The 13,923-nt window shown below is 35.3% G+C and overlaps 2 protein-coding genes across 2 annotated transcripts in view; one reads left to right on the forward strand and one right to left on the reverse strand.

The window, feature by feature from the left end:
* LOC107690500 (uncharacterized) overlaps positions 1–13,923 on the reverse strand; it is a 300,658-nt gene that overhangs the window by 225,121 nt on the left and 61,614 nt on the right. The window lies entirely within an intron of this gene.
* On the forward strand, positions 7,649–10,822 carry LOC107690518 (SLAM family member 5-like). The gene is made up of 5 exons (XM_016488873.1): positions 7,649–7,697; positions 8,421–8,756; positions 8,901–9,197; positions 9,291–9,358; positions 10,769–10,822. Exons 1-5 carry the CDS (start codon positions 7,649–7,651, stop codon positions 10,820–10,822), a joined length of 804 nt encoding a protein of 267 aa, XP_016344359.1.

A 13,923-nucleotide genomic window follows, 5' to 3' on the forward strand; every position in this document is an offset into this window, starting at 1 on the left:
AAAATGTATATTTTTGGCAACTGTAAACACCCTTTCACACCAAGAGTAAAATGAATAAGCCTCAGGATGAAGGAAGTGCCTCTTCCTCTGCACTTACTCCCAGTTTCTCTCAACTTGAGGTCAGGAGAACTCTCAGTCAATAAATGGTTAAAACAAAGTAACCTGTGTTACTTATTTGAAAAAAAAAAAAAAAGTAACTCAGATATTTCGCTGTAAATTTAAAAGTAATGTGTTACTTTAATTACTTGAAGAATGTGGTCTGATTATGTCTCATATGATTATTTAACCAGCCTAGTTATCTGTCCTATTTCATAAATTATGCTGCCATCTTACTCCATTGTTTGACACTATAAATACATTTTCAGGCAATATGTAAGCGCTGCTGCAAGTTTTTCTTCTTTTTTTCTGCTTGATACTAACAGTCTCTCTTTAATGTTAGCAGTTTAAAAAAGCAGTATATATTGTTTTATTCTTCATCTGCAAGATCTACAGTACTTAAAGTTTCTGCTAGTAAGTCAAAAAAAAGTTAATGGAATATATGTTGCTTTTTAATTACAGCGGTCTACCTTTGTAATTACCTTAATCAGTGTAAAATCTGTTTATTCTCCAGATGTGTTTGGTGAGTCAGTGTCAGTGATGGAGGGAGATTCTGTCACTATAAACACTGAGGTTACTGAAATACGTCAATATGATGACATACTGTGGAAATTCTGTGCTGACAACTCTCTCTTAGCTGAAATCAGTAGAGAGAAACTAATCTTCACCACATATGATAATGTTCCTGATGGGAGATTCAGAGACAGACTGAAGCTGGACAATCAAACTGGATCTCTGACCATCACAAACATCACAGCTCAACTTGCTGGACTCTATAAACTAAACATAATTGGTGTAAAATGGTCATCAAAAACATTCAGTGTTTCTCTCTATGGAAAGTAGAGATCATTTGTGCTGTCTTTTACAAATTCTTGTTTTATAGTTTGAGGTGATGGATCGTATAAACACTCACTCTACACACCTAACAGAAAATTGTAAATTTATCCATATTTCAGTTTATGCTCTTATGTTTTGCAGCTCATCTGCCTGTTCCTAACATTACCAGAGACTGTACTTCATCATCATCATCTTCATCATCATATTGTTCATTGCTGTGTTCAGTGGTGAATGTGGGTCATGTGACTCTCTCCTGGTACAAAGGAAACAGTTTATTGTCCAGCATCAGTGTGTCTGATCTCAGCATCAGTCTCTCTCTACCTCTGGAGGTGGAATATCAGGATAAAAACACCTACAGCTGTGTGCTCAACAATCCCATCAGCAACCAGACTCAACATCTGGACATCAGTCAACTCTGTCACACATGTTCAGGTATTGGAGTGGTGATATTAACATTTATTCGTTAAGCTCTGTCTATTGTTGTAGATCAGACTCAATAACTTGCATCAATGTCTCTCTTTTACTTTCCTTTTTATCATCCAGGCTCAGATTCTCTGATTGTTTTGATCTCTGTTGCTGTTGCTGCTGGATCTCTGTTGATTGTCGTTGGATTTGGGATCTTCTGCATCTGCTGGAAATATAGAAAAACTGATGCAGAAGGCAAGTGTTACCAACTGATTTTAATCAACTGATAGCTCATATTGTAATTTAATATAATTCATGAATGTAACGCCATTTAGCTCCTGAATAATGTGTGTGGTTAGTGGTTTTTGCAGTGATCTGCACCCAAAAATTAAGCTTAAATTAGCTTTATTTTTTCTGTAAAATACAAAAGAAGATATTTTGAAGACTGTTCAAACAGCCCCGAGCAGCTCAGGGCTGTTTGAACTTAGGGATGAAAGTAATCATGTCATACATATATTGATGCACTTTTTAAAATTTCAGCATTAAATATATCTAATTAATAATGTGCACTAGTGAGTAAACTTTGAAAGCACTAAAATAACATATAGTAAAGAACAATCTAGTTCAGTTTGTCCATTATACATCCATCTATTTGAGTTTTAATCCATTACTGCTGTTCAAACAGTTCAGATCTGTGAAGATGAGATCACTCGTGTCGTTATGAGCCAACGTTCTATGAAAGAAATGCACAAACATTGGTAAGATTATTTATTTATGTTGTGTGTCTTTGTATCATTTCAGCAGTGAGTCAGATGTAGATCAGTGTGTGGTTGTGTTTTTGTCTGTGTAATCCATCATATAGTAACATAAAGAGTAATAGATATTTTCTTTCTTCAATGTACTTCCAGAATAAGCCATTTAACTGTTCAATGTGAATCGCTGACATACAAGACCTCTGAGTAAGTCTTTTTTTTTTTTTAATTGTGGCTTAAAGAGTCTATCGGTAAATAAAAGGAGTTAGATTAAGTTACTTTCATATTTTGAACTGGAGTGCATTTGTAAAGCTATACTGAGAAAACACTAGAATATTAGAATAACTGAATAAAATGTTCTAAAGGTGTTGCAGACAGCAGGAAAAAAATACAACTAACCATATAATTGTTTAAAATAAATGACAATAAATAAACTTATAAAGGGAGAAATAAACTGAATCAAACTACTGTATGGCATACATTCATTCAGGAAATTCTTCACTTTAGGCTAATTCTTGATATATTTTTGGCCATCTTTCTGTTATGTAGGCTGGGCATTTAAAATTTTCCTGTTCATCTTTATTATTTATATTTATTATTACTACATTTCAGTATTTATTTTTTCTTTAATTGTTCTTATTGTTCTTTATTTAACATATGTTATACTTTTTTTTTTCAGAAAGTTGAAGAGGAGGATCAAGTAGTAGACTATGTGCCTGTTAGCATGATAAGATAATCAAACTTTAATCATTTTTCAATGTGATATTTTTGAATAGGAAACTCCTGTGACTAACTTAGAGTTTGAGTCTGTTGTATTAATATTAAGATTTATATTCATGGGAATATGCATGTCTATATATATTCATGACCTTATACACACTCATGCCTTGATACGCAGTCCTAGTTTCAGTACTTATTTCCATAATTAGCGGTGCTAGTAGAAGAGCTATTCTTGTCTATATCACATCCTGTTTTTATAAAGATCTTTTTCTTTGTCTGACAATGCCTTGGAATCATTTTAAAAATAAATGCAATGTTCGATTCACTTTTGTAATATTTATGTTATCATGCAAATATGCAGTGGTTAATAACTGATAGAGTTTCCATCAGTTTTGGGGAGTAACGCTAGTAAGACTTCTTTTTTTCAGTAGCATAACAGCGCTGATGTCCAAAACACGAAACAAATACACCAAAATTCAGTAGAAACACTATTCTCAACATCTTAAGTCATTTTTACTCACCTTCAGTTCTTACTGTGCTTTGCCCAAAGTCCCTTTAAGACAAGTCATTTCACTCGGCGGCCATCTTTGAAATGCCTCTAGGGCAGGGGTGGCGAACGTCGGTCCTGGAGAGCCGCAGTCCTGCAGAGTTCAGCTCCAACCCTAATTAAAACTCACCTGCCGGGAGCTTCCTAATAACCGTTCAGACCTTGATTAGCTTGTTCAGGTGTGTTTGATTAGGGTTGAAGCAAAACTCTGCAGGGCTGCGGCTCTCCAGGACCGACGTTCGCCACCCCTGCTCTAGGGCATGCAAGTGCAGCTTCTATCTCTTTGAATGGGGAAACATCATATACTCAAAAACTGTTCAACAAGCTTACGATTAAATTTCATATTTGAAATCACCAATGAAATCTGACAACAACTGCCTCATAAATGTTGTCCCTTATTGCTCCAGTTGCGTTAAAAAAGCTTATTTTTCAGGCTAGACCTGCCAGTCCACATGCGCAGTCCAAATCGCACGTCTCAGAACGTTGACTGTTTCTATAGCAACCGGGACTTCTAACAGCAACTGCAGTGACGCGCTGACTTTACCGATTTGCGATTGGCTCTTTTACTCAGAGGGTGGGGCTTCCTTCGATAGAGCAATCATGCTGAGCATTGCATTTTTCCCCATTCAAAACTATACGAGTGACACATCTTGGTTATTCTATAGTCTTTGCTTTGCCTTTGCTGGCATGTAGTGCGACTCCTGAGCACTAAATGTCACATGACCGATCACACTATATTAAAACTCCTTCCAGACAGCAGGAAAAACACAAGTCAGACCAAGAGCATCCAAAAATTCAGTCACTGAAAAAGCATCTACAATGAATGAGTGGTTATCAATGTACAAAGAAGTATTTTTTGCCACTCAATGGTGTAGTTAAATCTAACAGCAGGAGTAATTTTAATAGAAAGTGTGTATAACCGCAGCTTAGAACACCATCTAGTGTTAAAAATAAATTATCACATCTCGAACAATAATATTAAGGTGTGCTAAGTGCTTGTTTCCCAGTCAAAAGAGCCCACCTTAAAGGGATAGTTCACCCCAAAATGAAAATGAACAAATCAACAACAAATTTAACGAAAACTGCCCCAAAATGGTCACGAGGCTATATTTCTGCAACGCTTTAGCGAATTCAGACCAAATTTGTTCTGTGTTATACAAATCATGACCTGAGTATATATATATATATATATATGAGCAGTTTCAGCACAGTGCCACCTAGTGGTCAAGGAATATAAAAATATACATTTTTGCTTATAACTTCTGAGCAGTTTGGCAACAAAAAAATCATAAGATTGTTCTCCGTAGGTCAATTTTTGTATGTCGGTCACTTTGTGCATCAGCCATTTTGAAAATCATCAACAAATGTCTTTGAGTAACAGCTCCTTAGCTCTAACATATAATTACATGGAGTGGGATTTATGACCAATCATTTTCACGATAGGCAGAGCTTCAATAGAAACTTAGCAAGATACATTCTGTCGCACATTGCGCTAGTTAGGACAAATAATAAGATTTGCACAAGAGACATGAATTTGCTTGTTGAATTATTGCATCATGTTTGGAGAGGATGCAGTGTCTCACCTGAAGATGAAGTACTTACCGTAACTTTGAACAACTGTGTTTCTTATAATGGTGCAGAGAACCTAATTGAGCGAAACAGTTTTGCATAGTTCGGGCAGTAGCTGCTTGTAACTAGTCTCAAAGAAGCCTTCAAACTGTCATCAGTCATGGCAGACCGGTGTTCTGTACGGGAATGACAACTGCACTGTACAACTGAATTAACTTCCGATAAATGCAGATGACAGCCATGTTTGTATAGAAACAAGAATTAAGAATCTTAATGTATTGCTTAATGTATTGCTTTTTTATTTTCAATTTACAATTTGACTCTCCCAGTATTATGGGAAAGAATTCAGTGTCTTTGGTTCATCCATTTAGCGGACTCACTCACACATGACCCATTTTAACTCTCTAGTGTTGTTCTGTCATTTTAGAAAAAAATGAATTTTTAAAAATCGCTACTTTATTGGAATGGTACGAAACTTGGTGACTTTTATAGCAGTCACTATGTGACCACAAAAAAAAAAAATAAAAATTGTGGACTTGTTTCGAAAAAGCTAAATGGTCGCAAAAATAAAAAAAAAGTCACACTTGTGGTGTCCGCCATTGAATACGAATGGGAAATACGCAAACATACGAAAATACAGATAATTTTTTGTGTGTACAATCTACAAATCATTCACGATGGAGAAAAAGAGTGCACAGCAATAAAGGGGTGACACTCTAAAATATCAAGAGTGCAAAACAGACACACTCCCCCCACCCCCCACAGACACACATATATGAACTAATGTGACTGTAACACAAAGCATGTTTCTGCAAATGCATGAAATGAAATAAAATCAAAAAAATTTTTTAGGCATGACCTGCCATTTTTAATTTTCTGGTTAACCACTGTGACAACCCATCCAACTGGATATAGCTGTCGGTCATTTAACATTTCTATCATAAAACGTATCGTTAAAAGTTGACTAATATTAAATGATTTGCAGCTTCATCTTACCTCGCTGTCTTTAACGCTAAGCTGATGCCTCGTGCTCTGTTCTGTGAACAGTAAACCCCGCCTACTTTGATTTGATTGGCCATCTCAGTCATTTTGACATTGACGAGCGCTGTTAGACCGCTGAGGCTTTGATCTGAAGTGCCTATATAGTATGTGCAGCAGTCGCGCGCGCATCTGTAGACTAGCACAAGTTAGTTCTCACACTTTATTAGTATTTATAGCTCCTAACAGGCTGTGTGACTATGAGAAGTTATTAACTCAAAATGTACGTCAGTATGCAGTTTCCCTATTGCTCGCGTGCCAGCGATTATCCCTCTGCGTGCTGCTGTTGGCACGCGTGCCTTAGGTTGCCGACCCCTACACTAAAACATCAAGAGTAGGCCTACAAAACAGACACACACTCTCAAACTGAGATGAACTGGTGTGGCTGTAACAATATGACATGTGGCCAAGTATGGTGACCCATACGAGGAATTAGTGCTCTGCATTTATCCCATCCAAAGTGCACACACACAGCAGTGAACACACCGACACCGTGAACACACACCCGGAGCAGTGGGCAGCCATTTATGCTGTGGCACCCAGGGAGCAGTTGGGGGTTCGGTGCCTTGCTCAAGGGCACCTCAGTCGTGGTATTGAAGGTGGGAGAGAGCGCTGTACATTGACTCCCCCCACCTACAATCCCTGCCGGTGCTAAACCATTACAAAAAGTTGTCTTTGAGATTGTCTAAATATATATCCAGATCAACAACTTAATAAAAATAAGTCTTTATGCCTAAAAACAACTAGAGAATTTATAAGCCCTTTGTTTAGAACTATATAGGAATCTAGTGGCTAAACCATGGAATTGCTGATGTTTTTCTTTTTTTTACTCCGACCAGATGGCACTAACCTGACTTCAAAAATTAGATTTTAAAGGCATTGTCTCTATTTTAACATGAAATGTTATAATTACTGCCATAATTTAAAATTAATATCAAAATCTTAGAATTGTTTTTTCAATGGGAAAAAATTTTCATAATTATTGCATAAATATTAATTAGTACCATGCAATTCTCTCAAAATACAAAATAAAAAAATAAAAAATATTATGGAACAAAAATATATGACATTTATTTTACTGAAAATAAAAAAAAGTTAAATTTCGGGTGTTTGGTCACCCAATATTTTCAATGCAGCAGGATGACAAGACACAACTACAAGTTAAACCCACATGCTCTGAATGTCCACTCTCACCTACAAGATGTTTGTCCACTCAACAGATCAAACCACATTTCTGAAGAACAGACAACAGCAGCTTTCAGTTTGACTCAGAAACTGAACCGATAGTGTGAGATGGCAGACAGTTTTAACTTCGCATTTTTTTCTTGCACTAACATTAAGAACTGAATTAATATACACACCAATTTAAAAATCGCAATACTTTCGTTCCGTTTTATCGTGAAATGTAGTTCATCCACAGCTCACACAATTTTCTTCTACTTTTAGCCATTTAACACAGTCAGGCAACTACCTTACAAAAAGTATGTTAAATGATAAAAATAAAGAATATTTTCAATCATTAAAAACAGTTAAAATACAAGAGCTGGATGAAATATAACATTATACCATATGCAAATACAGTGTCTAAACTAGGAGGTTCAAATTCTGTCAGGGGAGGAGTCACATCAGGTTGAGTGTTTTTAGCAGAGGTTTTATTAGATCAGACACTGAACCACTGAAGAGAATGTTTCACATGTTTGTTTTGTTCTGTTTGTGCTGGTGGAGTCTGATTGGTAAGTTATAAAAATATTTTTATGGTTTAATTTTTTTTCTGAGCTACTGCTGTTGTTAAGAATTAGGCTACTTCCATCTGCTACTGACTGTACCAAATAAATTATTACTATGAAATCTACTTACACTGATTTCAGGTCTTTTTTTTTTGGAATTTAACACTGGGCTGGAAAGTGCAAAAATAAAATGCTAAAAAAAAAACCAATGAAAATCTCCAGAGCAAATGTAGATGTTTGTGCTCTGCATGGCGACTCAAAAAGCCAAAATCTTCCACTGAGTTGCTTTGAAATATCTGGCCTTTTTTTTTTTTTTACATTTAAAATCTATTTCTAAAGAATTCCATGTTTTAAAATGTTTAAATACTTCTGCAGTCATCATAAATATCTACAAACGTCATGGAAAGTCATTAGTCTAAATGTGCAGGGGCCCTGAGAGCATGAGAGACAGTAATAAAACAGTGAGTTTGTTTTATACTGATCCAAGTGACTCATTTACTAAGTATTGACAATATTCAGCACAGCTAAACTATGTAACTTTACACAATGATTTTGCTCCACAGCAGATAACTTCAAAACAAATTACAGTATATATCCCTGTTCATTTTGTGTCTCTGATGCTGTTGTGAATATTCTTCAGTACACATGCAAATGATTAAATCTATGGATGATTTCAGGATTTGTAAGCCAACAGGAGAATCTGTGACAAAACCCATTCATGTTCATCAGGTGTGTTTGGTGCAGAAACAAATGAAATACAGTCAGTGTCAGTGATGGAGGGAGATTCGGTCACTTTAAAAACTAATGTTACTGAATTACATGAAGACGATGAAATAGCATGGAAATATGGAGCTCAAAAGTCTCTCATAGTTAAAATCATCAATGAGAAACAAATCTTCTCAACATTTGATGTTCTTGACGGGAGATTCAGAGACAGACTGAAGCTGGATCATCAAACTGGATCTCTGACCATCACAAACATCACAATTGAACACGCTGGAGACTATGAACAACAGATAAGGGGAGCAAAACTGTTATCAAAAACATTCAGTGTTTCTGTCTACGGTGAGTAGAGATCATTTGTCCTGCCATTCACATATTCTTGTTTCATAGTTTGAAGTGACAGATAATATAAAAACTCACTCAACACCATGAAAATTTTTTTTTTTAGATTTGTCCATATTTCTGTTTATTCTCTCATGTTTTTAGCTCATCTGCCTGTTCCTGTCATTAGAAGAAACTGTTCATCATCATCATCATCATCATCATCACAGCAGAATTGTTCATTGGTGTGTTCAGTGGTGAATGTGGGTCATGTGACTCTCTCCTGGTACAAAGGAAACAGTTTATTGTCCAGCATCAGTGTGTCTGATCTCAGCATCAGTCTCTCTCTACCTCTGGAGGTGGAATATCAGGATAAAAACAGCTACAGCTGTGTGCTCAACAATCCCATCAGCAACCAGACCACACATCTGGACATCAGTCAACTCTGTCACACATGTTCAGGTACAGCAGCGCTGACATATATGTTTATTTAATGAGCTGATTTCTCTTTTGTTGTAGATCAAACTGCACATTCACACACATTAATGATTATCATTACAGGCTCTGGATCTCTGATAGTGCCGATCTTTACTGCTGGATCTCTGTTGATTGTAGCTGCAGTCGTGATATTCTGGAGGAAACAGAAAAACTAATCAAGAAGGCAAGTGTTAGCTAAATGACATAGCTTTTTAGTTGCAAAATATTGTTTCTAAAAGTCAGTCGTAGAGCAGCGCTGACAATTTTCTGTACGCGTGTATGTTTCCATCTGTGAGTGAATGTGTATTCGTACAGTATGTGTGAGAGAGATTTCCATAGGGAATTAAACAAAATTTATTAGGAAAAACATGAATAAATCATATTTAAGATTAATGATAAAGAGATACTGTGTTGAAGATGTCTTGTGTGTTTGTGTGCGCGTGTTAAACAGTTTTAGGCAGGGTAGGTGATTTGGTTCAAAACATTTTTTTTAATGCTGGTTGAAAGTCTTCCCATCCTGCAGCAATCACTATGTTAAGTGGTCTGAATGTATTTATTTAAATTTATATTGTCTGTGGAAGGCGTATAAATCATAAAATGTTCATCCAGTCATATTCCTAGGTTTGAGAATTGCGATAGGCTGTCCTACCTGCCTGTCAATTTATGTATTTGCATACCTCCGGGCACCCTGTTTGCACTATTGCAGACCGAACTAAAGTTGAAGGTGATATTATTGTAATTTTACGTGCTTTGTACTGTAATGTTTTCTCACCGGTGAATCAGGCATGAGGTAATTTGACAGTGTTGCATCGTGACGCTGATTAGCCTCTGCTCTGCCTGCGTGCATTCACGTGTTTTGGAGGAGGCATGGCTTTGGAGAGTGATTATGCAGGGAGGATGGGATCTTATGCTTGCTAGCCTCTCTGAAGTCACCTACCCTACCTTTAAAATTGCTGTCAAAAATAATTCAGCATTAAATATTTAATTGCAAACATTAATGCTTTAACTTTGACAGCCTTAATAATAGAATGTTGCAAAGAGACAGATCTAGTTAAGATTGTGTTTTGTTGTTTTAATGCATCTATTATTGTTATCAAAACAGTTCAGACTCGTACAGAAGAGATCACTTACATTGATCCGATATTCCACAAAAGAAACGCACAGAAATCGGTAAGACAAATTATTCCTAATTCGTGTTACTCTGTCAACTACACTGCAGCATCTTTAAACCTTCTATTAACAATACAGACTACAACGTTCAGAAAGTTAAAAAAATGACCTACACTCAAGAAATAGTTTGTTCAATTAACTTAATTTATATTATGTAAAATGATTAAGTTCTGTTTTACACATTAAAGTGGACTGAAACTTGTGTTTGTTTATGTCAGTAGAAACTCACCGGTAAACCATTTGAAAGGAAAATCACATATCAGATCAGATCATTAATTCAATACATCACATGTTATGTCACAACCAAAGGAATCTGTATTTCTAAGAGAGTCACACTTCTCTTTGTTTATAAGTATCTCTTGCATGATGTTTTTTTTTTTTTTTAGCATGTTAAAGAGGAAGATCATGTGGAGTATGTACCTGTTGCCATGAGAAGATGATCGTCAGTCTTCAGTGTTTTTCTATCAGATCTGTGTCACTGCTTTTATCTCCTGCAACAACCTCAAACTCCGAGTCTTGATGAGTTTAGGGATTGGTGAGAATCACCACGTGTGATACTTAAAGACTGATTATTGAAATGATCACCTAAAAATAATTTGCCTTTGTCTTGTTTATGTACATCTGCACAGAATGCTGGTTTGATCTGTTAGGTGGAAAAACAACTTGTGCATGAGAATGTGTCTACTTCTGGATGACTGTGTTTGATGTCTGCTTTTGTGTCTGTGTGAAATAATTTTTCCATTCTTGTTCATATGAAACCATTTTTACTTCTGCTATAGACAAAACAATTTTTCATAATAGGTCCCCTTTTAAAGTTAATTCAACTAGAAAAAGCAGAAATTTAGAAAATATAGAAATTTATTTAAAATAAAACATACAACAAAATCAGAACGGAATCAAATCACAAAATCAGTGCCAATATTATAGAACATACACTGCAACATTACAAATCAACCATATGCTATCTGGAGCATTAGTATAGGCCTAACTATTGGGAAGTCCATTTTACACGGCAATATGATTTTTTAAAAGACTGACTTTTTGGGTGCCAGCTCAACATTTTCCGGGTTATATATATTTTTTTTTTTGTACACATGACGACTAAAATTCTTTGTTTGTGTTCATCTGAAGAAAGAAAGTGATAAACATCTGGGACGACATGAGCGTTAGTAAATGAGAGAATTTTCATTTTTGGGTGAACTATCTTTTTGAAGAGCAAGATGTGATGCAGAGGCCAGAAACATATTCCAGACAGAATAAAAGAATGTGTTGAATAAATGAGGAGAGTCATAGAATTAAAACACAACATTAACGTTTTGAAAAGCCACTTTTTGTGTTGTCTATTCAACATCACTGTCTAAAATGATAATTCATCTTTTAATGGTTTATTTGGAGCATTTAGAGTTTTTTTCCTCTGCAAATATGATATATAATTATTTGCAACTAATTAGATTGAGCAATTCATGTAATTATTTAGATTAAAAAATATATTCATTGACAGTCCTAATTGCTAATCAATGTGTCATATAATGACGTATTATAAATGCAACTTATCTACTACCTGGCAAGAACATCCCTAAACATTAATTACAATTTATTTAAAGGGGTCATATGATGCTATTTTAAAGATCATTATTTTGTGTATTTGGTGTAACAGAATATGTTGACCAATCAGCTTGTAACACTCCAAAGAGAAAGGAAAACTTGAAATCGCATCATATGACCCCTTTAACATACGATGTTAATTTAAACACTTTATGTTTTTGGAGATTTGTAATATTTAATTTTAAAAAAGCAATCATTCCCACAAAAATATTAATTGTATTTAAATTCTCATCACAGATTTTATTTGCATACAATCTTGTGCGTTCAGCTAATTGTCCCCTTGGAATTATAAGGTTTTATCTGCATTCCGAGACTTTTTGAGATATTGAGCTTCAAAGTTTTTAATTCCATTCGACTGTGTAGATAGAACATTTTTGTTTTTTAAATAAAAAGTCCCAAAATGTAAACAACATTAAAATAAATCTATCACATAATGTAAATAAGTTGCCACAGAATAAGAATATGTGAATAACACAATTTTGACAAAAATGGCAGATAGAATCTTATAATTCCAAGGGGACGTAATATATTACACAGCTAATGACTAATGAATTAAAACAGAAAAAAAATAACTAACTTTAGGTTTTTTTTTTGGAAAGAAGCAACTTTGCTACCTCAATATGCTTCCTCAGATTTGATGGTAAACTTTTGAAGCCAGACATTTACCTGATGAAAGAAATGTGTGTGCTTGATGCATTAAAACAATGATCATTGGTTCTCACATCAAGAGCACACGTTTGAGCGTCCATTTACCATATTTAATGTGCATAACATAAAATAAAAATGTAATGTACATTTCAAGATGAAATTAAATTGTAAGGAGTAAAAAGTACTGTTTTTTTTCCTTCAGAAATGTAATCAAGTATAATAAGTTTAAATTGTACTTGAATAAAGTACAAATACCCAAAAATAATACTTAAGTACAGTAATCAAGTACAATTACTCAACTATTTTACACCCAAATAAAGCCAAAATGGAAAAGCCATGTGTGACAAAGTTAGGACACCCTTACTGGTAACATAGGACTTAAGCTAATTAAAAATGCCTTTGATTAACTGATCATCAGCAAGTGTGAGCACCTCTGTAAAAGCAGATGTTTTGGCAGTTTGCTGGGGCCTCATTTATAAAATGTGCGTACGCACAGATTTGATCTTAGAGTGTGCGTACGCTAAAATCCACGGCAACGTTCATATTTATAAAAACAGTCTTTGACGTGGAAAAGTACTTACCGCCACGTCAGGGTCTGAGCAGGCGTACGCACTTTTCCTTGTGGCAAAGTCGGAGTAGTGCAAGTATTTGAACATCTAAGCTGCAATAATAATAAAAGCGGTGTATGTGCAAGCACCGAATTCATCATAAACAACATAGATCATGTTAATGATCATGTTTTATCGTGCTTTTATTGAATCAGTTTTGTCATTTTCTCTGGTCGTATGGTTTGGTCAAACATCTTTAAAAGCGAGAAATTCTTTAAACCAGATAGTTAAATGGTCTAGTCGATTGGTGGGTGAGTCACAGTTGGATCCAACATCGTTGTATACCAGACAGTTGCAACGAATGTCTACTTCTATTTTAAATGATGACTCCCACCCTTTGCACAGTGAGTTTCAGCTTCTTCCCTCTGGGCGGAGGTTTTTAATCCCAAGGTGTAAAACAAAGCGATATAAAAACAGCTTTGTTCCCACTGTTTTAACTGTGTTAAATAAGCTGTAGGATGGGGGAGTCTTGGGGAATTTATATCATGTATCTTGTATCATATTTTTGTTATCTGTTGTGTTATATTTTTAAATGCGTTTTTTAAATTTGTGTTATGGATGGTTGTCACGGTCATTTTACTGCAAGACAAATTTACCTGCAGGTATGAATAAAGTAACCTAACCTAACCTAACCTAGATGCAGTGTAAGAGATTAATTGTGCAGTATAGTCAGATTTTTT

This window comes from Sinocyclocheilus anshuiensis, unplaced genomic scaffold (assembly GCF_001515605.1).
Source record: "Sinocyclocheilus anshuiensis isolate Anshui unplaced genomic scaffold, SAMN03320099.WGS_v1.1 scaffold1985, whole genome shotgun sequence".
NCBI classification, from domain to species: Eukaryota; Metazoa; Chordata; class Actinopteri; order Cypriniformes; family Cyprinidae; genus Sinocyclocheilus; species Sinocyclocheilus anshuiensis.

Excerpts from the sequence above, each read along its gene's own strand:
- LOC107690518 (XM_016488873.1), top strand. The coding sequence starts at position 7,649 with ATGTTTCACATGTTTGTTTTGTTCTGTTTGTGCTGGTGGAGTCTGATT. Across the intron at positions 7,698-8,420 it reads GTGCTGGTGGAGTCTGATTG|GTGTGTTTGGTGCAGAAACA; the intron begins GTAAGTTATAAA and ends CATGTTCATCAG. Across the intron at positions 8,757-8,900 it reads ATTCAGTGTTTCTGTCTACG|CTCATCTGCCTGTTCCTGTC; the intron begins GTGAGTAGAGAT and ends TCATGTTTTTAG.